General features: G+C 37.6%; 2 protein-coding genes across 2 annotated transcripts; both read left to right on the top strand.

Annotated features, from left to right (window-relative positions):
- Positions 1-11895: 11895 nt before the first annotated feature.
- On the top strand, positions 11896-13442 carry LOC107824997 (senescence-specific cysteine protease SAG39). Its single transcript, XM_016651825.2, has 2 exons — positions 11896-12427; positions 12681-13442. The coding sequence occupies exons 1-2, from the start codon at positions 11989-11991 to the stop codon at positions 13265-13267; spliced, it is 1026 nt and encodes a 341-aa protein (XP_016507311.1). The 5' UTR covers positions 11896-11988; the 3' UTR covers positions 13268-13442.
- A 3789-nt stretch (positions 13443-17231) lies between these two features.
- LOC142172077 (RPW8-like protein 2) lies at positions 17232-17714 on the top strand. Its single transcript, XM_075235843.1, has one exon. It carries the CDS (start codon positions 17232-17234, stop codon positions 17712-17714), a length of 483 nt encoding a protein of 160 aa, XP_075091944.1.
- The last annotated feature ends 10181 nt before the right edge of the window (positions 17715-27895 follow it).

The following is a 27895-nucleotide window of genomic DNA, read 5'->3' as shown; positions in this document are numbered from 1 at the left end:
AGTAGGGGAACTACTAGAAGTCATGTGGTGTGATAAAGTGGGCTAAAACGCAGGATGCTATTCAGAAAAATAATTTTTAAAATCAAATACAAGGCTCCCGCGGCGATATAATATTTTGAATTGATTTGTGATTGAGACTACGAGGCAGTACCGCGGTAGTGACTCTTGTTAATACTTCTATTTCATCACTTGTATTCTATTGTTTTGTTCCTTATTATAGATCCCTTGTTTTCTTCTGTAAAGTATTATTTGCCTTAGTTCAGTGTAGCTATTCTCGGTGTACTTCTTTAATTGCCTCATTTCTATTGTTGTACACTTGTTCAGTTTCTTATTTATTCTAGTAGAGCCTTGGCATGACCTCGTCAGTACTTTACCGAGGTTAGGCTTGGCACTTATTGGGTACCGTTGTGGTGTGCTCATGCTACGCTTCTGCACATCTTTTTATGCAGATCCAGGTACCTTCTACCAGTCCAGGCACTAGTGAGAGCCCGGTTTTCGGAGACTTCAAGGCATACCTACCGGAGTCCGCAGGCCTCGGAGTCCCCCCCTACCCACCTAGTTTATTTCATTCCCTTATCCTTTATTAGACACAGATGTATAGAGATATTCAATATCACTTCATAGAGCTTGTGACTTGTATTTCGTCGGTTTTTGGGCAATTATATACATACTGAGTTGTGGAGATTTTCTTTATATTAGCTGTTGAGTTTTGAGACTTTAATTATTGTTTCGGTTATTTCTGCATGAATGTTAGGTTTATCTAGTATTAGAGACTAGGTGCCATCACGACATCCTAAGGAGGAAAATTGGGGTCTTGACAAGTTGGTATCGGTGCTCTAGGTTCATAGGTGTTATGAGTCACAAGCAAGTTTAGTAGAGTCTCTCGGATCGGTAACGGAGACGACGTCTACACTTATCTTCAGGAGGCTATGAAACTGTTAGGAAAAGCTTCTCTTCTTTGATTCCTTATCGTGCAAATTTGTTGACTTCAAAATTCTAAATCCCTATCTTTCTATTCTCTCACAGATGGTGAGGACACGCACTGCTGGATCTGATGATTAGATATTTGCGCCCCTGCTAGAGTCGCAAGAGGCCGGGGTCGGGGCAGAGGCAGAGAGCGGCCACATTATGCAGCTAAAGCACCTACCCGAGCTGCTACAGAGGAGCCACCAATAGCTCTAATTGGAGAGCAGGGACCTGAGATGCCTGTTACTACCCCTGCACTTCAGGAGACACTCGCCAGGTTTTGAGCATGTTCGGTTCTTTAGCTCAGGCGGGGCTAATTCCACTTGCTCAAGTCACATCTCAGGCCGGGGGAGGAGTACAGACCCCCGCCGCCCGTACCCCAGAGCAGCGGGTCTAGGTTGACCAGGTCCCAGAGGGCATACCAGTGTAGCCGATCACCCAGTTCAGCCCGAGGTTGGGGCAGCAGCTTCTGAGGGGGAGCAACTCAGGATCGAGAGGTATAAGAAGTACCACCCTCCTACTTTCAGCGTTTCGGCTTCATAGGATGCCCAGGGTTTTCTTGAGGAGTGCCACAGTATCCTCCGTACTATGGGTATAGTGGATTCGAGTGGGGTTGCTTTCACTACATTCCAGCTTAAGGGAGCGGCTTATCAGTGGTGGCGAGCGTATGAGTTCGGTAGCCCGGCCGAGGCAGCTTCACTCACCTGGGCTTGGTTCTCGGAGATGTTCATGAGGGAGTTTGTTCCCCCAAAGTCTTAGGGATGCATGTCGTGCATAGTTTGAGCAGTTGCACCAGGGTGCTATGACCGTATCAGAGTATGCAGTCATGTTCAGCGAGTTTGTCCAGACATGCACCTACATTAGTTTCCACTGTTAGAGAGAGAGTTCGTCGATTTATGGAGGGGCTTAACCCTGGTATTAGATTTAGTATGGCTCGAGAGTTGTAGATTGACATCCCATACCAGAAGGTAGTGGAGATCGCTAATAGATTGGAGGGTATGTGGGGCCGGGAGAGAGAGGAGAGTGAGGCCAAAAGGCCTCGAGATTCTAGCACATATGATAGTGCCCGTGCCCCAGTTACAGCCCGTCATGGTAGAGGCTATGCGAGTTGTCCTGTTCATTCAGCACTTCTAGCTTTCATCGGTATTCCGGCCACTTCTAGGCCTCAGGTTGCCCATTATGCACCGCCACTATCTAGTGCACCACCTGCACGGGGTACTTTCAGCGGTCAGTCCAGCCGATCAGGCCCGAGCTAGTTCTAGCAGCCACGTCCTTCGAGAGCTTATTTTGAGTGTGGTGACACTCGTCATATGGTGAGGGACTACCCCAGACTCAGGAGGGGTGCACCTCCATAGACTACTCAGGCCCCACGTATTCTACAGGGTCCTCAGTCTTCTCAGGTTGTGGTTAACGCACCAATTGCCACTCCACCAGCACAGCCAGCTAGAGGTGGAGGTCGGGCGGGTAGAGGTCGCCCTAGAGTGGGAGGCTAGGCCAGATTTTATGCTCTTCCTACTACAACACAGGCGGTTGCATCCGACTCAATTATCACAGGTATTGTTCCGGTTTGTCATAGAGATGCATCAGTCTTATTTGATCCATGCTCCACTTATTCCTATGCATTATCTTACTTTGTTCCATATTTGGGTATATCTTGTGATTCTTTGAGTTCTCCTGTCTATGTGTCCACGCCTATGGGAGATTCCATTATTGTTAACCGTGTGTATCGGTCGTGTTTAGTTGTTCTTGGTGGTTTTGAGACCAGAGCCGACCTATTGTTACTCAATATGGTAGATTTTGATGTTATCTTGGGTATGGACTAGTTATCGCTCTATCATGCTATTCTTGATTGTTACGTCAAGACGGTGACGTTGGCTATTCCAGGTTTGCCACGGTTGGAGTGGATGGGTACTTTGGATCATATTCCTTGTAGGGTGATGTCTTTCCTTAAGGCACAGCGGATGGTTGGGAAGGGATGTGAGTCATATATAGCCTTTGTGAGAGATGTCAGTATTGATACTCCTACCGTGGAGTCAGTTCTAGTAGTGAGGGACTATCCATATGTGTTTCCAGCGGATCTTCCGGGCATGCCGCCCGATAGGGATATCGATTTTGGTATTGATATATTGCCGGCCACTCAACCCATTTCTATTCCACCATATCGAATGACCCCAACAGAGTTGAAGGAGTTAAAAGAGCAGTTGCAAGAATTGCTTGATAAGGGTTTCATTCGGCCTAGTGTTTCACCTTGGGGTGCTCCAGTCTTGTTTGTAAAGAAGAAGGATGGTTCGATGCTCATGTGTATGGATTATTGGCAGTTGATCAAGGTTACAATGAAGAACATGTATCCATTGCCACACGTTGATGACCTATTTGATAAGCTACAGGGTGCCAGAGTGTTCTCAAAGATTGATTTGCGGTCAGGCTATCATCAGTTGAAGATTCGGGAGCCAGATATCCTGAAAACTTCCTTCAGGACTCGGTATGGTCATTACGAGTTCCTTGTGATGTCATTTGGGCTGACCAACGCCCCAACATCATTCATGCACTTGATGAACAGTATATTCCAGCCCTATCTTGACTCATTCGTTATTGTGTTTATTGACAGCATCTTAGTGTACTCCCGGAGCCAGGAGGAACATGAGCAGCACATGAGGACCCTGCTCCAGACCTTAAGAGAAAAGAAGTTGTATGCAAAATTTTCAAAGTGTGAATTCTGGCTTGATTCATTGGCGTTTTTGGGTCATATAGTGTCGAGTGAGGGGATCAAGGTAAATATGAAGAAGATTGAAGCAATGCAGACTTGGCCCAAACCGTCTTCAACTACTGATATCCGGAATTTTCTTGGTTTGGCAGGGTATTATCGCCGATTCGTATAGGTTTTCTCATCTATTACTGAACTTATGACCAGATTCATCTAGAAGGGTGCACCGTTCAGGTGGACTGAGGGGTGTGAGGAGAGATTTCAAAAGCCCAAGACTACTTTGACTACGGGTTTGGGGTGTTGGTGTTGCCTACGGGTTTGGGGTCTTACACTGTGTACTGTGATGCATCGCGTGTTGGCCTCGGTGCGGTGTTGATACAAGACGGTAGGGTGATTGCCTATGTGTCTAGATAGTTGAAGGTGCATGAGAAGAACTATCATGTCCACGACCTACATTTAGCAGCTATTATTCATGCCCTGAATATTTGGCGGCACTATTTGTACGGTGTCCCTTGTGAGGTCTATACCGATCACCCGAGTCTACAGCATCTGTTCAAACAAAAGGATTTTAACTTGCGGCAGCGGAGGTGGTTAGAGTTGCTTAAGTACTATGATATCACTATTCTATATCATTCTGGAAAGTCCAATATGGTGGCCGATGCCTTGAGTCTCAAGGCGGAGAACTTGGGCAGTTTAGGATATCTACCGATATCGGAGAGGCCATTAGTATTGGATGTTCAGGCCTTGGCCAACAAGTTTGTTAGATTGGATGTTTCAGAGCCGAGTCGAGTTTTGGCTTGTGTGGTTTCTCGGTCTTCTCTATATGATCGTATCATGGAGCGCCAATATGACGACCCCCGTCTGCTTGCCCTCAAGAACACGGTTCAGCATGACGATGCCAAGGAGATCACAATTAAGGATGACGGTGTGTTACAGATGCCGGGCAGGATATGTGTGCCCAATATTGATAGTTTGTGTAAGTTGATTCTTTAGAAGGCCCACAGTTCACAGTACTCCATTCATCCAGGTGCCGCCAAGATGTATCAGTACTTGAGGCAACACTATTGGTGGAGGAGAATGAATAAGGACATAGTAGAGTATGTAGCTCGGTGCCTAAATTTCCAGTATGTGAAGTATGAGCATCAACTGCCAAGCAGATTGCTTCAGAGGCTAGAGATTCCAGAGTGGAAATGGGAGCGGGTTATTATGGATTTTGTTGTTGGACTCCCACAGACTCAGAGGAAGTTTGATGCAGTATGGGTGATTATGGATAGGTTGACCAAGTCGGCTCATTTCATTCCAGTGGTGACTACTTATTCTTCAGAGCAACTGGCTCAGGTCTATATTCGCGAGATTGTCAGACTTAATGGCATGCCGGTATCCATCATCTCTGACCGGGGTAAGCAGTTTACATTGAGGTTCTGGAGGGTCGTGCAACGTAAGTTAGGCATGCGTGTGGAGTTGAGTACATCATTTCCCCCTCAGATGGATGGACAATCCGAGCGCACTATTCAGATATTGGAGGATATGCTCCGTGCGTGTGTGATGGAGTTTGGGGGCTCTTGGGATCAGTTCTTGCCGCTTGCGGAGTTTGCCTAAAATAACAGCTACCATTCGAGCATTCAGATGGCTCCGTATGAGGCCTTGTATGGGAGACGGTGTCGGTCTCCGGTGGCTTGGTTCGAACCTGGTGATGCTAGGCTATTGGGTATAGACTTGGTTCAGGATTCTTTGGAAATGGTTAAATTGATTCAAGATCGACTTCGTACAGCCCAATCTAGACAGAAGAGTTATGCGAATCGGAAGGTTCACGATGTTGTATTCATGGTTGGGGAGCGGGTCATGCTCCGCGTTTCGCCCATGAAGGGTGTTATGAGGTTCGGGAAGAAGGTCTAGTTAAGCCCTAGGTATATCGTACCTTTTGAGATTCTTGAGAGGATTTGAGAGGTGGCCTATAAGTTTGCACTGCCACCTAGTCTAGCTACAGTTCATCCAGTATTCCATGTTTCTATGCTCCGGAAGTATCACAGTGATCCTTCTAATGTGTTAGACTTCATCTCAGTCCAATTGAACAAGGATTTGTCTTATTTTGAGGAGCCGGTGGCCATTTTGGACATGCAGGTCCGAAAGTTGAGGTCAAAGAACATTACTTCAGTGAAGGTTCGGTGGAGGGGTCATCCAGTCGAGGAGGCGACTTGGGAGACCGAGCATGATATGCGTAGCTGTTATCCTCATCCTTTCACCACTTCAGGTAGGTCTCTATACTCATTCGAGGACGAACGTTTATTTTAAGAGGGGGATGATGTAACGACCCATCCGGTCGTTTTGAGTATTTGAGCCATGATCTCCTATTTGTTGCCTCCTCTATGTTATATTATGATTATGTGACTCACCGGGGTATTTTGTTTTGGTTTCGGGTGAGTTTCAGAGTGAAATGGGACACATAGTCCCTAAGTTGGAGTCTTAAGTTGATAAAGTTGACCGTAGTTTGACTTTTCTGTAGACGACTCTGAAATTGAGTTTTGACGGTTCCAACAGCTTCGTATGGTGATTTTGGACTTAGAAGCGTGTCCATATGCCGATTTGGAGATCCGTAGGTCGTTTCGGCGTGAATTGGCAAAAGTTAAAAAATTGAAGGTTTGAAGATTAGAAAGTTTGACGAGGAGTTGACTTTATTGATATCGAGATCGGATTTCGATTCTGGAAGTTGGAATATGTCTATCATGTCATTTATGACTTGTTTGCAAAATTTGAAGTTATCGGAATTGTTTTGGAATAGTTCATTAGGCTTGAATCGATGCGTGATTCGTGGTTCTAGTGTTTTTTGATGTGATTTGACGCTTCGATCATGTTCGTATGATGTTTTAGGACTTGTTGGTATATTATTTTGAGGTCTCGGGTGCCTCGGGTGTAATTCAAAACATGTACGGCGCATTTCGAAACCTTGAGGATTGCTGAAGCTACTGGTTTTCTACAGGTCCGGTTTCCTTCTACGCATTCGCGAAGGTTGTCCCGCGTTCGCGTATAGTCTTCAGGGGTTGCCGGAAATTTACCCGTCACGTTCGCAAAGGTTTAGTGTGTTTTTTCACTGCGATCGTGGGCAGGGATCCACGTTCGCGAAGGAGAGAGACAGGCTGGGGGACCTTATGTGTATGGTCTACGCGTTCGTGAATGAGGCTTCACGTTCGCGAAGCTTAGGATAGTTTGGTCATTGCATTCGCGAGTGGGTTCTCGCGTTCGCGTAAGAGGAATTTGGACAGTAGCATAATTTGTGCTTGGCAAACGCGAGGCACTTTCCGCGTTCGCGAAGAAAAAATCACTAGGCAACAGAATAAAAGTTCAAAAACGAGGGTTCATCTCATTTTTCATAATTTAGACCTAGAGAGCTCGGTGTGAGGCGATTTTTCGAGGGTATTTCAAGGAGATTGTTGAGGTAAGTGATTCTAACCTGTATTGGACTATATTTTATGAATCTATTATTATTTTCAATATCTAATTAGGGATTTGAGTTTGAAATTTGGGGAAAATTTGTGAAAACTTCCTAGACTAAATTTTGGAGTTTTGAAAGGAGATTTAGTCGGGTTTCGAGACGCGGGTCCAAGATGACGTTTTGAGTTGAATTTTTATTTCTTTTCAAAGATCGTAACTTTATTATTTGAATTAGCTTCCTATAGTTTATATTTAGGGTATGAAGTTATTTTGGCTAGATTCGAGCCTTTCGGAGTTCGATAATCGAGGGAAAGGCCTACTAGTGGATTGAGTTAGCGTGTTTTGAGGTAAGTGTCTTGCTTAACCTTGTGTGGGGGAACTACCCTTAGGATTTGGTGTTGTTTGTGATAATTGTGATGTGTGGAAGCCGTGTACGCAAGGTGACGAATGTGTACACAGGCTAAATATGAAAATTTATCGGTTTTAGCTATGCAGATTACTTTCATGCCTTAATTGAGTTACTTAACATGTTATATTCATCATCATTAGTCTATTTTTACATGTTCTACTTGTCTTATCTCTTACTTGCTAATTGTTCTACATGTTTAGTTGAAATTCTTGTTTCCCTTATTCCATATTCTTTATTTAACCGTTGAAATCTTTGCTTGAAGTTATTATTCTTGTAATATCTTGTTGTTGAAATTGGTATTGAGTTATAAAGGCTGTGATTCACATTGAAACAAAGTGTTAAGTTGTGAAATACTATTCTGTTGAGTTATTCACTTCCGGTTATTATTGTTGAGACTCTTGTGTACATTGTGGTTGAGCCATTGGCTCTTTACTATGAAAATATTGTTATTGTTGGTTTCTTTGGCAAGTTATGTTATTGGGCACTTGAGGTGCGATTTATGATACGTCGTGATATTGATATGCATGCGGTGGTATAAGGTTTTGGGGTTGAAACGCATGCGGTGAGATAAGGTGGGCTTGATACGCGTGACTAGTAGGGGAACTACTAGAAGTCATGTGGTGTGATAAAGTGGTTCATAAAACGCAGGATGCAATTCGGGAAAATGATTTTTAAAATCAAATACAAGGCTCCCGCGGTAATATAAGAAAATATGTTGAATTGATTTGTGATTGAGACTACGAGGCGGTACCTCGGTAGTGACTATTGCTGATACTTCTATTTCATCACTTGTGTTCTATTGTTTTGTTTCTTGTTATAGATCCCTTGTTTTCTTCTGTAAAGTATTATTTGCTTTAGTTCAGTGTAGCTATTCTCGGTGTACTTCTTTAATTGCCTCATTTCTATTGTTGTCATTATTTCACTGTTATACACTTGTTCAGTTTCTTATTTATTCCAGTAGGGCCTTGACCTGACCTTGTCACTACTCTACCGAGGTTAGGCTTGGCACTTACTGGGTACCGTTATGGTGTACTCATGCTACACTTTTGCACATCTTTGTTTGCAGATCGAGGTACCTCCTACCAGTCTAGGCACTAGCGAGAGCCCGATTTTCGGAGACTTCAAGGTATACCTGCCGGCGTCCACAGGCTTTGGAGTCCCCCTCTACCTAGTTTATTTTATTCACTTATCCTTTATCAGACAATGATGTATAGAGATATTTAGTATCACTTCATAGAGCTTGTGACTTTTATTTTGTCGGATTTTGAGAAATTATATACATACTGAGTTGTGGAGATTTTCCTTATATTAACTTTTGAGTTTTGAGACTTTAATTATTGTTTCAGTTATTTCTGCATGAATGTTAGGCTTACTTAGTCATTGAGACTAGGTACCATCACGACATCTTACAGAGGGAAATTGGGGTCGTGACACAAAACTTGAACAAAGATAAGTTAGACAACTAAGAGAAATATACTAAAAGAGACACAAATATTTAACGTGGTTCGGTCAATTGACCTACGTGCACGGACGGAGATGAGCAATCCACTAAATAAAAGAGAGTAAAACAACCTTACAAGTAGGCAAACACAAGTGACAAACTAGCACTTGTCCCCAAAAGTTCTCCCCCTAAACAAGACTCTCAAATCCCATATGGCTACATTGTGGATGCTATTGAATGAGAAGGAAGGATCCTCAATTTTTAGAAGTCCAAACCTTTTCCTCAAAGAAAAGGGACTAGCCAAATATGGGAGATTTATATGTTCCTTCTAAAAAAGAAAAAGAAAATTCAATTATAGTAAATATTTTGTCCTTTCCTTCAAGAGATATGAAAACCAAATATGGTAAGAAAATCAGGACAACACCTAACAATTCTCATCCTTGACCTGAATTTTTTGACAAATAAATTTGATCCGCCTTTTTCATATAACCTTCAACAGCTCGCATCTTCAAATCTCCACCACAACGTTTGTCTCAACTTGAGTAGCACTCCAGTCAAATTTCTTAGACAAAAATTATGATTACCGTCAAATACGTTGCGACTAGAACTAAACCTCTCAAGATGAACCTATCTTGAACCTCCCTATTTTAGGCTATCTTCTACCTTAACAACTAGTATCAGAGCCCAGGTTCGGTGGGACAAGTATGGAGATAGCAAAGTGATGGTGCGGGCCGGCGCGCACACAAGAAGAAGCTAGTTGCGGACTTCGATTGCCATAATACTCTAACAATGTGGGCAGCACACAGTTAATCTCGAAAATTGACCCATGGATCGTGGTAATGAGTCACGTAGAACTTAGTTCAAGGGGAGACCCGTGGATCGTGGTGATGGGCCACGTGAAACTTAGTTCGAAGGGACGATTGTTGGGTGTGCAAACAAAATCCCACATTGGTAGCTGAAAAGATTGGGAGCCTACATATAAGATGTATAAATCTCTTTAATGGTGTGAGGTCTTTTAGAAAAAACCGTGCGGACTTGACCCAAATTGAACAATATCACACAATGTTAAGAGTGTGATTGGACCGTTTTAGCCCAACAGTGCCATCGAGAAATACGACCTTACCAGTACATAAAACAAAACCAATGAAGAACCATAGATCAGTAAGATGTGCTGACTAGCAAAAGATCTACTGCACCAAGACTAAGCTTTTAAAATGTATAAAGACTAGAACCTTTACAAAAGAAGGGTACCAGGTACAAAGAATCTTGTACAAAAAAATTGCTAACAACTTTGTGCCTTAAATTAGGAACCTGCATCCTGTCGAGTCTGGAGTGGCCAATAGCTTACTTGGGAAGGTTCATTTGATAATCAGTCTAGTATCAGTGTCGAAGTGGGAACAAAATTGGAAATATTTACACAAAAATTCTCAATATTGCGCCTATATAAACTCTGTTAAGATGAATGCTTAATCATTCACTCAACCTCTCTTTCGGGCTTTAAGATATAGTTCCTATATCATTAGGATGGCTTTCAATTTTTGCCTTAAAATTGGTATTGTCCTTTTTTCCATTCTTAATCTATGTTCTTTCAAAGTTACGTCCCGTGACCAACAAGAGCTATCCATGCAGGAAAGGCATGAGAAATGGATAGTCCGTCATGGACGTGAATGCTTTTTACTGATTGGTCATTGTTTTCGTAAGAGTATGAGATGAATATATTTTGAGAGGCAATTTGTGTTGTAATGAGTCCATAAATATACTTTGTTGACATTAAACTAAACTTTATTTTAAACTATAGTAACAAGCTGTTTTTACAGTATATTGTTGAAATGAATGGGAAAAAATGGACATTGAAGTGGCGCCGGTAGATATGAAATGGCATGTTTAAGATCTTGGTCCGCCCTTATATTGATAGCAATGAAATTGTATGTTTATGATCACGAGATTAAAAATTTATTTTTGGTATGTTATACAGACATTTTGTTTTAAATCACAGGATTCAAAAGTTTTCTTTACCTTCTTAACTAAATTTTGTGCATAATCAAATTAAGACCATAAAATTGTGTGATCAATATTGCTTCTAAATAGAAGTAATGGTTATGTTAGAACAACGACAATGGAGATTGGTTTAATTAAGTACATTCTCACTTCGTAGTCAAGGATAGTGGTTCCTTTAATTTCCATGTCCTTAGGGGAACTGTAATAAGCAGAAACAGGAAGCAAATTAGGAAAGAGATAGCTTAGCAGGACGAAGAGTTTGCAACTTAGCTTATTTTGACCTTGGCGTGATACTTCCTTTCATATAACTCCTTTGGTACTGAGAATCCATGTTCATATATTATTAAGATGATATTAAAATTATGATCCATCTAATATGAAGTGTAAGTGTGTGGGATTAGTATGCAAACCCTATTAATTAATTTCCTTTTCCAACTAACTCTACTAATTAAGAAACATAAAACATTGGGAAATGGCCAGATTTGATCTAATTAATAATTTTTCATGTAACATGTTAAGGCTTTTGAAGGGAAGATTTATTTTTTTGGGTGAGTTAATGGATAATGTTTGATGTTCGAGCTGGAAAACAGATAAGAGGCATGTATATAACTGCAAATCTGCAATAATATTCGACAAAACAAAACGGAATTAGTACATAGTATTGATATGCAATTTTCTTAGCTAGGATTGATTACTATTTTATTGACTTGCAAGTGTTACCATTAATTCGAAGCAAGTTACTGTCAAGGAAGAAAAATCTACTTGTCTAAACGCCTATTATTTCATACTAGTATATCCATGCATACGTAGGCCACAAAAAGCTGGAAAAAACATAGGTGGACCCGTACAGAAAATGAAATGGCATGAGAACTTAGCTTGCTCCATCAATTCTTCGATCAACATCATAGTGGGAACGCCTATCGCATATTGTGGAAAATAATTCACATTTACTCCTATAAATGCCTTTTCATAAAGTTTTAGTTTCAGGAATTCTGATACCTCATCTTTTCTTTTGGTATAACATAGTTTCAGATTTTAACAATGGCATTGAAATTTTGCAGGTTAAGCCTTGTTGCAATTTTGCTAGTGGTCGGAATTTTTGGGTTCCAGGCCACATCCCGTGACTTGCAGGTGTATTCCATGCTCGAAAGGCATGAAAAATGGATGAGCAACCATGGACGTGTGTATAAAGATGATGTTGAAAAGGCAAAGCGATTCAACATATTTAAAGAACATGTCGACTTTATCGACTCTTTCAATAATGATGCAACTCATTCTTACCAGCTTGGCCTCAATAAATTTGCAGATCTTACTAACGAGGAGTTCCAATCTATGGTTGGTAAATATAATAATCTATCTTTCATTCCAAAGACATCAAATTTGCAACCATTCAGCTACGAAAGTAAAATTACCATTCCTGATAGTTGGAACTGGAGAGAGAAAGGTGCTGTTACTGACGTCAAAGACCAGGGTAGATGTGGTAAGTCGATCCCAACAGAAAAAAAAAACGAATCAAAGTGCATATTAATTACTTTTTATACTGTAGTTGATATGTTATTACTCTATTTTTTCGGTTATTATTGTTGTAAAGAGTTACCTAGTACTCGATTAATTTGATGATATAAAAAATCAATGCACTGTGTCACTTTGTCGGTCCACAAAACCTAAACTCCAAATCAATTGATAAATTACTAGCTAGTCATATTACTTGAAAATTAAAAATTATATTGCAGGGTCATGTTGGGCATTTTCTGCAGTAGCAGCAGTGGAAGGAATAAACCAGATAAAAACTGGTGATTTGGTTTCACTATCTGAACAACAACTTCTAGATTGCGAGAACACAAATAACGATGGTTGTGGGGGTGGTATCAGGACTGAAGCATTTGAATACATAGCTGAAAACGGAGGTCTCACAACAGAATCAAATTACCCATACACAGGAATCCCGGGGACATGCGATAGTCAAAAGGCAGAATCAAGTGTAGTTACAATATCAGGATACAGAAGTGTGGATGCAAGTGAATCAGCACTGTTACAGGCAGTGGCAAATCAGCCAGTCTCTGCAGGTATTACTATCGGCAGTGATGAATTTCGCTTTTACAACGGTGGAATTTTCAATGGGAAATGTGGGATGACTTCGCGTCATGCAGTGACAGTGGTAGGGTATGGAACAAGTACTGAGGATGGAATTAACTATTGGTTGGTGAAGAATTCATGGGGAGAGAAATGGGGTGAAGGTGGATTTATGAGAATGGCTAGAGATATTGAAGATGGTGGAGTTTGTGGCCTTGCTACTCGGGCTTCTTTCCCTACTGCTTAATTAACGCTTAATTAAGCCCTAAGTGTCGTATACTCAGGCACAACCATACTATGTATGTTGGACCTTGCATTCTCGTTTTCTTCTAAATGAGTATCCTGTTTCTTGTGACATCAACTTATTAATAAGAATTTTGATAACTTTTATTAAAAAAATATAATCTTTATTTGTTCTGAAATAATATTTCATGGTATATAATCTTGTGTCCCTTCCAGGACTATCATTTAATACGACTAACTTCAATTAGAAAGTTACGTTGGATGAAATATGAAGCTTGAAACATCTAGTTCCTGGAGGCCAGAGGACACAAAATTAGTACTAGGTCACTTTCCCATCTTAAAGCCAGTCAAACTAATTTAATTTGCAACTTCGTAGTGGAAATACGCGTAATCTGGTAGGAGTTACTCTAGAGCAAAGTCTAATTGTTATGACTCAAATTAGTACGGGCAAATTCAGATTTTTAAGAGGATTGATGCACTATTATATGAAAAGATGAATCCAAAATTCACTATTTAGGTTAAACTTTTGAGTTTTTACTATGATCTTATTATATTTTTGAAATTATATGTTCAAATACATTTTTTTCTTCTAATTTTAGTATCATATCTACACTATGCGTCGCAATTGTTTGGATTAGCTAAACCGTCGACTATATGATACATCCTCTTCTCCTACAAGTTTTAAAATTGACCTCTGATTTGACTATATAAAAGTAGAATAGGAATTTTAATCTGTCAAAACTTGGAAATTTTGAAAGATCAAATCAAACAAAAATTAGAAAACAAATACTTAATTGAGATTTCATACATGGTCATAATTCCGATGGGTGGGCACAATTTTTTTTTTTAAAAGGACAAAACGAAAGGAAAAAATAGCAATGCCGACATAGGATTTGAAATTCCAACTTTATTTGCACATATGCACCTAGAAATCATTGCATCATATCATAAGATTCTTTGTGCTAGAATACGCACATGTATATTTAAGTAATTTTGGACAGATATACGCATTATTATAATTCTCTCCATTCACTTTTACTCGTCAACAATTGACTTTACGCCTCTTAAGAAATAATAATTGTAGTATGTATTTTACCATATATTACCTCCGTTTACTTTTACTTGTCCATTATGGCCTTTGCACACCCCTTAAGAAATAATAAATGATGTACATAATTTATCATGATACCCATATTAATTTATGCATATTTTTAATGGATTTAAAAAAATAATTTGAAATGAGTAATTAATACTGTGGGTATAACAGGAAAAAAAATTGTCTTCTCTTGATATGCTAAAAGTGACAAGTAAAAGTGAGTAAAAGTGAATGAAGGGACTAACTCCTAATACTGATAAATAGTCTCAATAATTGATACAGTGCCCCAAGTATGGTTGTTGAAAAAAAATATCTTTCTCTTGATTTGCTAAAATGTACAAGTAGAAGTAAAAATCTATTTTTAGCATAGTGGACAAGTAAAAATGAACGTAAGAAGTGTAATATAAGAAAATGAGTATGGCTTCACATGAATCGACAACGAGAAAATGAGCCTTCATGACCATTTACAATGTTGAAATTAAGAAAGTGTTCTTTTTAAAATCTCTTATGTGTAAAAGAAAGATCTCTTATGTGTAAAAAAATATAGGATCATAAAATTAAAAACAAGTTTGTATAGACCGTCAACAACCCTTCACCCAAATACGCCCAACTCAAAGTCGTCATGTTGCCTCCATCAGGACGCTATGGAAACTTTACCTGAGCCTCCAGCCCTCCACAATGTACCGCAACACAATATTGTAAGGGGTCGTTTGGTAGGGTGAATAAGAATAGTATAGAATATAGTGTATTAGTAATGCAGAGATTAGTAATGCATGGGTTAGTAATGGAAGCATTAGTTATGCAGATATTATTTTTTATAAACTGTTTGGTGTGGTGTATTAAAAATTATAATGCATTGCATAATTTTTAAGAAAAATAGTTGTTTACAAAAATGCCCTCCATATTCTCTAGCTTTAAGGGACTTTAAGGATAATTTTATCTTTAACCATACTAATGCATTGCATTAATAACCTTGGTATTACTAATGTCATGATTTTTTATGCATTACTTATACATAGGCTAATACCAAGTATGATGTATAACTAATGCAAGTATTAGTTATATATAGGTTGAAAAAATGTACCAAACAAGGTATTAGTAATGCACAAAGCTAATGCTTGCATTATTTTTTCTAATACCTCCTACCAAACGACCCCTAAGCGCGTTGCGGTGGTTATGTGCGCACCAGAATCAGGGGCATACTCAAAATAATTTGTAAACGGTGTCGAAAACTATAGAAGAACGAGAATAATAATTTTAAATATCATATTTTAGACAAAAAATAGCTTAGTCTAATAATTTTGTTGATTCTTAAGTTAGAAAAGGTCTTAAGTTCAATTTTACTTCATCACAAATTTTAACCACATATGCTCTCTCAAATATTTACAAAAAAAATGCATTAGTTGAGGTTTAACCCTCTAATCTCTTAGAGCAAAATCAAACACATAACCAATACGCCAAGAAATAATTTATGTTAAGTAGTGTCATCTTTTCCAACTTATTTGCTTCCTCACCGTATTAATATATATATATTTAGTAACAAAAATTAACGAAGCGGTGTCGCGTGACACCGCTTGATTAAATGTGCATCCGCCCCTGACCTGAATGGTTTTTCCTCCTTTTTCTTTGTTCTTAGCTTGCTCCAACAAATATATCTCTTGTCCACAGAAAATTTTCCATGTCAGAACACACTGCATCTATTTAGAGTCATAATATAACATGCTCTGGGATCAGAGTTCTATTACATTCAAACTTCACTTCCTTAAGTTTTAAAAATAGCATTTGCATAATAATTTCAAACTAAATCAAGCGTATTACAAGTCAACTTTTATAGATAAAAATACTTAGAAATGTTCTTAGCCTTTTCTTTTTTTTCCCCTTCATGCTCTTATTTATGAATTTCCTTTGGAAATGCTCTTAGCCTTTTCTTTCCTCTCAAAGACTTATAATTATTGCGAAGTTGATAACAATAAGAAATGAAAGTGAACGGAAAAGAACAAGTGAAGGCAACATATTCCTTTAAAAATTAATTAGCTACGTTACGTCTTCATGTGGTTGGAGGGTCTGTTAGTATTCCCTCTTAAGACGATTTCTGAATAGTTGGACTTCTTTGAATTATATAAATACTACCCAAGTAAAAGGAAATAGGCCAAAAATGAAAAGGCACAAAAAGTTTAGTAGTTGTGAGTTGTGACAGCAGCAACTTATTGCAATATATTTGGTTCCTAAAAAAGGAAGCAGAAAGATGCAGAAGAAGCAAGGAAACTGAAACTAAAGTGGTTTATATTTCTAAAACAAACTTTTAAAAAAAACTGTTCATCATTTACTTTCAAATTTTAAATTTTTTTATTTAAAGGATGCAAAAAAAAAAATCAGAATATTTTCTGGAAAATATTTCTCTAATTACCTATTAAGAACTGTAAAAATATCAATATATATAAATTAAACTCTCTTCAATTGATTTAACTTACAATTATTGTCAGTATCACAAAAGTTTAACATTATCAATACATTTACCTGTTTCCAGTTCCACGCCACTCCTATTTTACTATACCAAACAAGACAAATGGCCAAATACCAACCTCTATTCGACACAACAACGAAGCATTAAGGAATATGGTAAAGAATGAAAAACACGTATACAAATTAAGGAAAGTCAACTACCCAACAAGCAAGAACTTTCCAACTTATTTCCCTTCTCTCTTCTCCCTGCAGCTTCATAGAAACCCAAGAATTTATCAACTCGTAGAACAGCCCGAGAAACATCTTCAGCATTTGAACATCATCACTTCGACGACTACACGTTTATACCTGACTCTTGACAAAGAAAATTAACGTCTTCAACTGGCCATAATTTTCAGAGTATATATAAATGGCCGGGAATCTCATCGGAGGTGCAGCTTTAGGACAAGCATTCGGAATGTTATCCGAATCAATCTCACAAGCTGGCCAAACTTCCGTCTGTTTCGATTCCAATTTTAGACGACTAAATTCGATCCTACTGTCAGTTAAGCCTGTGCTTGAGGATATAGAGAGACTGAACAAAGCCTTGGAAGGCAGAGAATCAGAGATTGAGATATTCAAGAAGCGATTGGAGGAAGGGGAGAAGCTTGTTCGTAAATGCTCGAAAATCAAACGTTACAATCTGTGTAAAAGGTGGTACTATTCTAGGAAATTGGCGGATCTTGAAAACTCCACCCTCAAGTTCTTTTCGGTTCATGGCTTAATACAAACATGCAGAGATCGGAAACAAATACTTGTTGCACTCAAAGAAGAAGGCGAGAAGTTGGACGAAATTTACTCAATTTTGAAGAATATGAAGCTTGATAAAAGCCGACAGATCTCTTCCAGATAAACTGCATATTATCTGCCATCACCAGCTAGCATGTTTCGTTATATATCCTACTCTTCTACTGTTCTACATGGTCACGACTCACGGTTGTCAGAAGATTAATTTTCACTTATGTCAAACTACGATTTTTGCTTCACGTATACAATCTCACACATCATAAAAAAAGATGTAGTCATACATAAATAATGCAATTTTTTTTTTACAACTGGGATTTCAGATTCATCAATTGATAATGTAAAAAAATGCTTACAATCTAGTCATGTAAATTTAAAAGCTGCTTGCTTCTTGCTAGAAAGTTTCGGGTATAAGTTGGTGGAGTTTAAGTTGGTAATAACGTACAAAAGTTGGTATGCTTTTTAAGTCATTCAAATTAAAGTGATTGTGTAAATGCGTGAAGAAATGTTATTCATATAGCTATTTATATTCCTGAGACGATGTTTTTTTTGGTCTAAATAAAATTATGAGAAGCATATTTGTGCAAGTACTCTACCTTTTCTTTTATTTCGATCAATTCCAAAATTTTCTTCATTTTGTGGAATTTGGAATCGCAGGGTCATCATAATGAATAATGTGGAAACATTAAATTAAAAAACGCATAGTTTTTGTCGAACTAACGTTTTGATTTTGAGAAAGACATGTTCAAACAAAACTTAAAAGTAAAAGCGTATAATAGATGATAGACAACTATCTTTATATTTTAGTAATGAGGTGACGTTATTTACCAAATATTTTGTTTATTGTATTTATCTACAATAAATTCGACCAGTATCCCATAGAAAAAAAAAGGAAAAGAACTGTAGATCCTCCATTTATTAAATTCCCTTGTAATCCTTATATTATAGTCTCTTGATATTCGAAAACACTGTAACGATCCGGACGGTCATTTTGAGCTCTAGCGCGTCGTTCGGCAGTTTGAGGCCTCAAGTAGCTTCACTTCATGCTTTATGACTTGTACGTGTGGTCGAAATTGAATTTCGAAAAGTTACGGAGTTGTTTCGGAAGGAAATAAATTCGAAAGCTTTACGTTGGGAGAGTTGACCAAGATTTGACTTTTGAGCAAACGACTCCGGAATGGAATTTTTATGATTTCAATAGCTTTGTATGGCGATTTCGGACTTAGGCGTATGTCCGAATTTGGATTTGGATGTTCGTAGGACAATTCGGCGCAAATTGGCGAAAAGTTGGAAAGTTGAAGTTTTGAAATATTCATAAATTTGACCGGAAGTTGACTTGATTGATATCGAGCTCGGATTTTGATTACGAAAATTGGAACGTGTCCATTATATTATTTATGACTTGTGTGCAAAACTTGAAGTCATTCCGGATTGATTTGATACGCTTTGGCGCAAATTATAGAATTTGGAATTTTCATAACTCATAATTGGATTCGAGGCGTGATTCGTAGTTTCAGTGTTGTTTGATGTGATTTGAGGCCTCGACTAAGTTTGTATCATATTTTAAAATATTTTGGTATGATTTGACAGGGTCCCGAGGGGTTTGGGTATTTTTTGGATCATTGGTTGAGAGAGTAGTAAAGTTAAGAAATTTGAAATTTGACCATGGTCAATATCGCATCAAGACGACCTCTTTTTAGTGTTTTGAGTATGCGAGCAAGTCCGTAGCGTATTTTATGATTGAAATTCATATATAGTTTGTGTCCGGGAGGTTCCGAATGATTTTCGGGGTGGTTTCGAATCATTTCGGAGAAGTTTGGGTTTTCTCGTTTCTGGTGAGGCACTGTTTATTCGCAATTGCGAACACTGTTCATTCGCAATTTGCAAACATTGTTCATTCGCAATTGCGAACAATTATTTTGGAGTTTAATGTTCATTCGTAAATGCAAAATTTTTGTCCGCGAATGCGAACCTGGGCAGAAGACTTAAGGATCGAACTTGGTCATTTTTTCATTTTCGTTTTGGATTTTGGAGCTCGGTTTTTGGGCGATTTTGAATTCTTCACGACTTTGACTTGGGTAAGTGTTCTATATCCGAAAGTGATTATATTTCATGATTCCATGGTTATATTCATCAATTATTAGTGAATCAATCGGAAGAAAATGAGATTTTTGGCAAAATCTTTCAAAAATGAAAAATGAAGATTTGGAGGTCGATTCGTTATCGGAATTTGATAAAATTGGTATGGTTGAACTCGTATCGGAATGAGTATTCGAATTTTATGAATTTTCATCGGGTTCTGAGATGCGGGCCCTGGGTTAACTTTCGTGTTGAGCTTTTAAAGTAAAATTCAAAGTCGACATTTTATTATCCGAAATTATTTTCGATAAATTTTAATGATGTTATGTAATTAATTTGGCTAGATTTGAGCCGTTTGGAGGTCATTTCACGTGAGAAGGCTATTTTGGATTACCATCTTCGTTTAGGTAAGTCTCATGTCTAACCTTGTGAGGTGCAAAACTACCCCTAGGTGACGTGAGTGTTATGTGCTACTAGTTGTGGGTGCTACGTACGCACGATGTGACGAGAGTCCGTACGTAGTTAAAGTATGTTTATGTCCTGGTAGACTAAGGACTTTATCATGCAATATTTAAATTATTTGAACTTATTCCGCTGGCTTAATTAATCAAATTTATAAATTGAAATTGATTTAGAGACACATGTATATATGTTAGGTCGAGCCTTATCACCTTGAGAAACGTTTTATTATCCGGAATTATTTTCGATAAATTTTAATGATGTTATGTAATTAATTTGGCTAGATTTGAGCCGTCCGGAGGTCATTTCACGCGAGAAGGCTATTTTAGAATATCGGCTTCGTTTAGGTAAGTCTCACGTCTTACCTTGTGAGGGGGAAAACTATCCCTAGGTGACGTGATTGTTATGTGCTATTAGTTATGAGTGCTACATACGCACGAGGTGACGAGAGTCTGTATGTAGTTAAAGTATATTTATGTCCGGGTAGACTTAGGATTTTGTCATATAGTATTTGAATTATATGAACTTATTCTGTTGGCTTAATCAATCGAATTTGTAAATTGAAATTGATTTAGAAACACATGTATATATGTTAGGCCGAGCCTTATCACCTTGAGTTATTGGAAGTTATTTGAGAAACGATAAAGGTTGCATTCACTTTATACTCATGCACTGTATTATAGTCACGTGTCTCATAATGCGATAAGTTTCTTCCTTTCTTGTGGAGCGGGCCGAACGCCTCGACAGTATAATAGATGCATCTATGATTCGTGCTGCTCGACCCTCGACAGTGTACACATTATTCTGGATCGGGCCGTACGACCTCAGTATAATCGTGCATTATATCGCTAGCAGTCAGAATGTTTATGAGATTATCCTTCCACTGATGCCCGGCACATTATATGATATTTCTTTATCCGCTTGATATTGGCACTTGATATTTCTGAGTTGTTGAGATAGAATACGAGATTGAGAGATTGATATCGTTAAAAGAATTTTTGGAAGATTATGTTAGTTACAGATTTACCTCACTACTATTGTTGTGCTTATTATCTGTTTATGATTTACCATATTGATTTATTAGACCATTAGTAAGTGTTGATGTCGACCCCTCGTCAGTACTTCTCCGGGGTTAAGTTAGATATGTAACGACCCGGCCGGTCATTTTGAGTATTATAATCCCGTTTCTCATTTACTGCTCAAGTTATGCTTTACAGTTATTTTATGATATACCGAGTTAGTTGGTTCGGGTCCGGAAGGATTTCGGAGTGAAATGAGACACTTAGTCTCATAATTAAAAACTTAAGTTGGAAAAGTTGACCAGATATTGACTTATGTGTAAACGACCTCGGGTTCGAATTCTGATGATTTCAATATCTCCGTATGGTGATTTTGGACATAGGAGCGTGTCCGAAAAATTATCTGGAGGTCCGTAGTAGAATTAGGCTTGAAATGGTGAAAGTCGAATTTTTGAAAAGTTTGACCGGGGGTTGACTTTTTGATATTAGGGTCGAAATTCGATTCTGAAAAATTTAATAGGTTAGTTATGTCATGTATGACTTATGTGCAAAGTTTGAGGAGGTTCTGGCGTTGTTTGTGGAAACTTGAAATTTCAAAGTTCATTAGTCTTGAATTGGGGTATGATTCATGATTTTAGCATTATTTGAGGTGATTTGAGGGTTCGACTAAGTTCGTATGATATTTTAGGACTTATTAGTATATTTGGTTGAGGTTCCGAGGGCCTCGGGTGAGTTTCGGGTGGTTAACGGATCAAATTCGAACTTAGAAGAAAAGCTGAAGTTTCTGCCTTCTGGTGCAATCGCACCTGCGGAATTTGGCTCGCAAGTGAGAGCACGCAGAAGCGCAATGGGCATAGCAGGTGCGTAAGGTCCGCAGAAGCATACAGAAAACTCGCAAAAGCGAGCTCGGAGGTGCGAGCTGGGATGCGCAGAAGCGGAGGCTGGGCTGGTAGACTGTGGAGCGCATATGCGGAACGCATTTCGCATGTGCAGACTCGCACTGCGCGTGGGGGATCGCAGAAGAGAGAGTTGGTGCAGAAACGGGAGAAAATCCGCTGAAGCGGTTGTGCAAAAGCAGATAAAAATCCTGCAGAAGCGGAAACCCCTGGACATTACAAAAACAGAGGGTTCCGAGCTTTTGCCATTTTTGGGCATTTCAAGCTCGGGCTGGGCGATTTTGAGCGAGATTTTCACGGAAAATCGTGAGGTAAATCACTTGTGATAATTTCTACTCCATAATATTGAATTATCATCGAATAATCCGACTAGATTACATGTTTTTGAGGTGTAAATCGTGGATTTAAACTTAAAGATTTGAAAATAAGATTTGAAGATTTGGAGGTCGAGTTGAGGTCAGATTTTGGTAAAATTGGTATGGTTAGACTCGTGATTGAATGGGCTTTCGGATTTTATAACTTTTTTCTGGTTCCGAGACGTGGGCCCCACGGGCGATTTTTGAGCTAAATTTTGGATTTTGATGGAAAATTAATATTTTCTTATGGAATTAATTCCAATAAATTTTATTGACTGAATCGAATTATTTGTGGCTAGATTCGAGGCGTATGGAGGTCAATTCACGAGGCAAAGACATTGCAGAATAAAGAATTACACGGTTTGAGGTAAGTAACAGTTCTAAATTTGGTCCTAAGGGTATAAAACCCCGAATTATGTGTTATGTGATTGGTTTTGAGGTGACGTGCATGCTAGGTGACGGGCGTGTGGGCATGCACCGTAGGAATTGTGACTTGGTCAAATTCTATGGAACTGTATAGTTGTATAACATGTTGATACCAGTACATTCTCTATGTGTTAGAGAAAGATTGAGTTGAGACTCGTATTATAAATCATGCTTAGACATATGCTGTTATTACTGGTACCCACTGAGGTCATTTATGTGGTTGAATAATATGTTCAAATTGTAATTTCACACTCAATCATGTTTATTCATTTCATATCATATCTCAGTCTCTGTTGCTATTTATTAATACATCATATTATCATTTTGGGCTGATTATCATGATTTCTGAGAGCCCGAGAGACTGGAGAAGTTTGATGACTGAGTGAGGCCGAGGACCTAATTGTGAGGATATTACGGGATCGGGTTGCACGTCGCAACATATTTTATTGATTTATGCCATAATTGGTTTGATTTAGAGCTTGGGCTGAAGGAGCCTCTCCGGAATCTGTACACACCCCCAGTGAGCGCTGGTACCTACTGAGTGCGAGTGCGAGTGTCGAGTGCCGAGTGCCGAGTGTTGAGTGATTGGGAGGAATGAGTAACTATGAGGAAAGAGTGACTGTAAGGCTGGAGTGAATGGGAGGACTGAGTGACTGTTACTCTGAGAGGATGCACTGATTTCATTACTGCTGCATTTCAGCCGTCATATATCATTGTTTTGGAAAATTTCTAAAAGACATCCTCTTCTATTTCATTCGAAGTTGTTATAAAATTACTGTGGAGTTTTAAATGTTGAACTTGAAAGCATACCTACTTTTTTATGTTGGAAAGTACTGTATTTGGACTTAGCCGAGAAGCTCGTCACTACTTTCAGTTCCTTATTTATTATTATCACTTACTGAGTTAGTTATACTCATACTATACCCTGCACTTTATGTGCAGATCCAGGTGATCCCGGACACAGAGGGTGTTGATTCTTTCACGCAGCCGATTTTCCGGAGATTCAGAGGTAGCTGCCATGTTTTGCAGACCTTGTCTCTCCTTCCCTATCCTTTTGTTTATTGTATTTGGTCTCAGATTATTATAGACCGTATTTTCCTGACTTGTAATGTATAGATGCTCATGTACTCAGTGACATCAGGTTTTGAAAGTGTTTGTATCGGTATTTGCGAGATTTATGGATTGTGTTTAAATATTATATTTTCAAACTTAAAAAAAATTATGGTTTATTGAGGTTGTCAGCTTGCCTAGTATCGAGATAGGCGCCATCACGACATGTTAGGATTTTGGGTCATGACAAGATACTTACTGGGTACGCGTTGATTTACGTACTCATGCTGCACTTCTGCACTAAATGTGCAGGATCTAACAGGTTCATTTGGTGATCATCCTGGCGCGTAGGCGCAACTGTTGAGGAGACTTTATGTGAGCTGCATTCCAGGCTACGCATCGCAGTCCACAGAGTCCCCATTGTACTATTCACCTTTTCCTATCTTATTTACATTTTAGACAGATGTTTTATATTATTGTACTCCTTAGTAAATGCTGATACACTTGTGATACCGGATTTTGGGATATACTAGTTAATGCTTACGGTTCTGTATATTATCATCGCCTTTCATTTCTTTTATAAACTACTAATTTTGTACGTTCTCGTAGATTTAAAAATGTAAAATTCCTTCCTTATTAAAATTTATGATTTCAAAAGTAATAGAATGAACAACTAATGTGATAGTTCACCGTTGGCTTACCTCACGACGACGTTGGGCGTCATCACGATCTATAGCGGGTTTTGGATCATGACACGATTATTGTACGCACGCGTAATTTTGAAATAGGAGTACTATTTTCAGATATATGGATTATAATTTGAATTTATATTTTGTAAATTCTAAGTGAAAAATTCTTTTAAGAACTTTTGCGACAAAGGTAGAAAAAAGTATTTTGACAAAAGAAAAGAAAAAGGGCTAAGGTAAATTCTTTACCATGTCCTGGAGTTTCGCGTGGAATTTTAAACTCCATGACAGTGGTTATTTTTCTATTACAAAGCTAAAAAGCAGCTATTTTGTAAATTTTATCCCTGGTAAAGCTTGGCGAAGAAGATCAGAAAAACTTAGGTAAGTCTGAATGTTTATAGTTGATTCGGTATGAAAGGCCCACTTTTTTGGCTCATATAAATAGCTGGCCCAGATTGAATGTTTAATTTTTTTAGTCGGTATATGTAGATTGTATATTAATTATACACTGTTATTTATATATTATATATGAATTATACATATATATAATATATTTATCGGTTATTTTTAGTTTAAGAGATCAGGTGTACGGCTTTTGAATTAATTCTTCAATCGTTTTTGTCACTCACCAATAGGCCCGAGAAACTTTTTGGAGCAAGCAAGTTATCTCTCCTTAATAATGGTCATCTTAGATTAGCGGAGTAAGTGGACTTCAGATATAGAATAGTTCAAAAAATAAAAAGTTTGCCGTTTCCATTTCAGAATTTTCTACACGTCCACGGTCAAGTTTAAGTTAATAGATTACTCGAGTATTGTTGAAAGGAAAGAAAGATTAATCCCGTATTCTCTGTTTCGAAATGAAAACTTACGTTTCCAAAGGTTTAGACTTATTCTTCCAGTTACAAATTTACATCAAAAAAAAAAAAAAGGTTGTTCTTTATTAGTTGTGTTCAATGAATCAAATGTCAGAGGAATAGAAAAACTTTTGATCCAAAGAATTTCACAATTTAACAGATAATAGTATCAACGAATGAAAACAAATAAAATAAAATAAATAAATTTCAGTCAGGCATGTAATTCGTTTTTTTAGCAGTTTTCCATCAAAGATATAAATATGGAATCTTTACACAAATAGCCGAGAGGATTTGATGTTTTCTTTTTCGGTATAGATATATTATACATTGATTGTAAACATATTATATATATATATATATATATATATATATATATATATATATATATATATATATATATATATATATATAGTTTATATGTATTAGAGATATATATAATGAATAATGTTTTAAAAAGAATTACAAAAATATTATATAAAAAATATATTTCAGTTATAAAATAAAGGTTAAGCTCTCGAAATTGAAAAATATTCTACTTATATTACGAACTCAATAAAAAACCTACGTGCTGGTAAACGAAAACCACCTCGACCGGATCAGAGTAAACAAGAATGTCGAATCAGGCCGCCCTTTGCTTTGAAAGAATTCACACGCGGCCACTAGCTTTCCCACAATAAAAAAAACTATGTTCATAAAGTCCTCAATCATCATTCAAATATATTCACCTTAAATTTTGTTCTAGTTTTATAATTTTATCATCTCAATTTCACAAGTTATTGTATTTTCTTTTTAGTTTCACGAAGAACACATCACTCTTGAAGTTGTAAGAGTTTTTCTGAAAATATTTTTATCAAATTTTTTCGAGAAGACAAATAGAATTAGCTATACTTTTATTATGATTCTCAAAAATTTGTAAAATAACATAAATTGAAGAATTGAATCTTATGTCTTCTCAATTTATTTTTCCTCAAAGGGTACAATGTTACCTTGTAGTGAGGATTTAGTTACTAAAATTAAAAAATAATGATTAATGATGACTCAGTTTCATTACATTGTTATTGTTTGATTAATATAATTATTTCTCCTATTTCTTATTTATGGAATCGTTTGGGTCATCCTATATTTTAGTAGAAGTAACCTGAAGATGGTAAGGATACTTTATCAAACGTAACATCTAAATGAGTTTTAAGTCTTAAATATTAGGATTTTAACCTAATTCAAATAAGAAAAAGTTTAATAACTAAAATTTTAATTTATTTCAAAATCCTAAATATTAAGTGAATAATTAAATGATAATTTTGTGTAATTTAAAATTTATTTTTAAAGGGTAAGAAAGACGAACGACATTTTGCTAAAGGCTTTCGTGCTTTTAATATAGTACCAACATTAGAGTACGCGCGTTGCGCGTGAACCTATGATAATAAGTATAAGATTATGAAAATTAGATAAAATTTTTTATTTAATATGTTTGAGATATAAATAAAATTAAAATGAGCTCATGAAAATGATGAATACAAAGTCTCTAAAATGAATATTATTGAGTTAATATTCTAGAACAATAGTTCAGGTAGATATAGTTCAAAATCAAAAAAACTCTACAACTTTAGGAATTTATATTGATTAAATAGATCAAAGTAGCAATACTATCTATTGTACTTTTCAATCAGCTTGTGTTTACCCGAAAAACGGTACAGTTTAATTTGTTCGTGGTTTCTAGACAAGTGAAATAATTTAATCCAAAAAGTAATGAAATAACTTATGAGATATAAAATACTTAGCCTTAGAATGTAGATAGAACGACGGAGCTAATGAGTCCGGAAACAGGGTTTTTGGGCGCAACAATGATAATATCAGAGGCGAGAAAGTAAAATTGTACTACAATGTTGCATAAAATGTAGTGCAAGTTAGCCAGAAAATTTATGTTCCTTACAATGATAACTGAGCTCTCTAGGGAAGGAAGTCCTAGTATCATGCCCTTCTTTAATGTCAATTATGAGGGCCATTGATGAAGATGTAACGTTAGACATAAATACAAAATTCCTTGTAACGGGCCATCATCCTTAATGCTGTAAAATATTCCGTATTAAATGTTACCGGACCAAAGCATTTAATACTCCTTTTATGATTGTTATTCCTTCCGGTGACAAGAGGAGTAGCTATGTTCGGTGGCCATCTCCATCTTGTGTTCCACGTGTCCTTCCTTTAAGCGGCCACGTGTCATGTCGTATTTTTTCCTATACAGATAGTCTCCCTGCTTTCCGATGACATAATTTTGTGTTACCGGAAAGTTGGTAGAAATACTCTTTTGGCAGAAATTACTATAATTCCTTTTGAAGGCCACTGACGGTTGATTAGACGTCTGTCTCTCCGTATTTAATGCCCCAAACACGTGTCTTCCCATGATTTAGCACGCCTTTTGCCGATTATCGAGATAATCATGGTCATGAATTTAGCCACCAAAATTT

The sequence above is a fragment of the Nicotiana tabacum genome, chromosome 17 (assembly GCF_000715075.1).
Source record: "Nicotiana tabacum cultivar K326 chromosome 17, ASM71507v2, whole genome shotgun sequence".
Classification (NCBI taxonomy): Eukaryota; Viridiplantae; Streptophyta; class Magnoliopsida; order Solanales; family Solanaceae; genus Nicotiana; species Nicotiana tabacum.
The sequence above is the reverse complement of the archived record's forward strand: the minus strand, read 5'-3'. Positions and strand labels throughout refer to the sequence as shown.

Excerpts from the sequence above, each read along its gene's own strand:
- LOC107824997 (XM_016651825.2), top strand. The coding sequence starts at position 11,989 with ATGGCATTGAAATTTTGCAGGTTAAGCCTTGTTGCAATTTTGCTAGTG. Across the intron at positions 12,428-12,680 it reads CAAAGACCAGGGTAGATGTG|GGTCATGTTGGGCATTTTCT; the intron begins GTAAGTCGATCC and ends ATTATATTGCAG.
- LOC142172077 (XM_075235843.1), top strand. The coding sequence starts at position 17,232 with ATGGCCGGGAATCTCATCGGAGGTGCAGCTTTAGGACAAGCATTCGGA.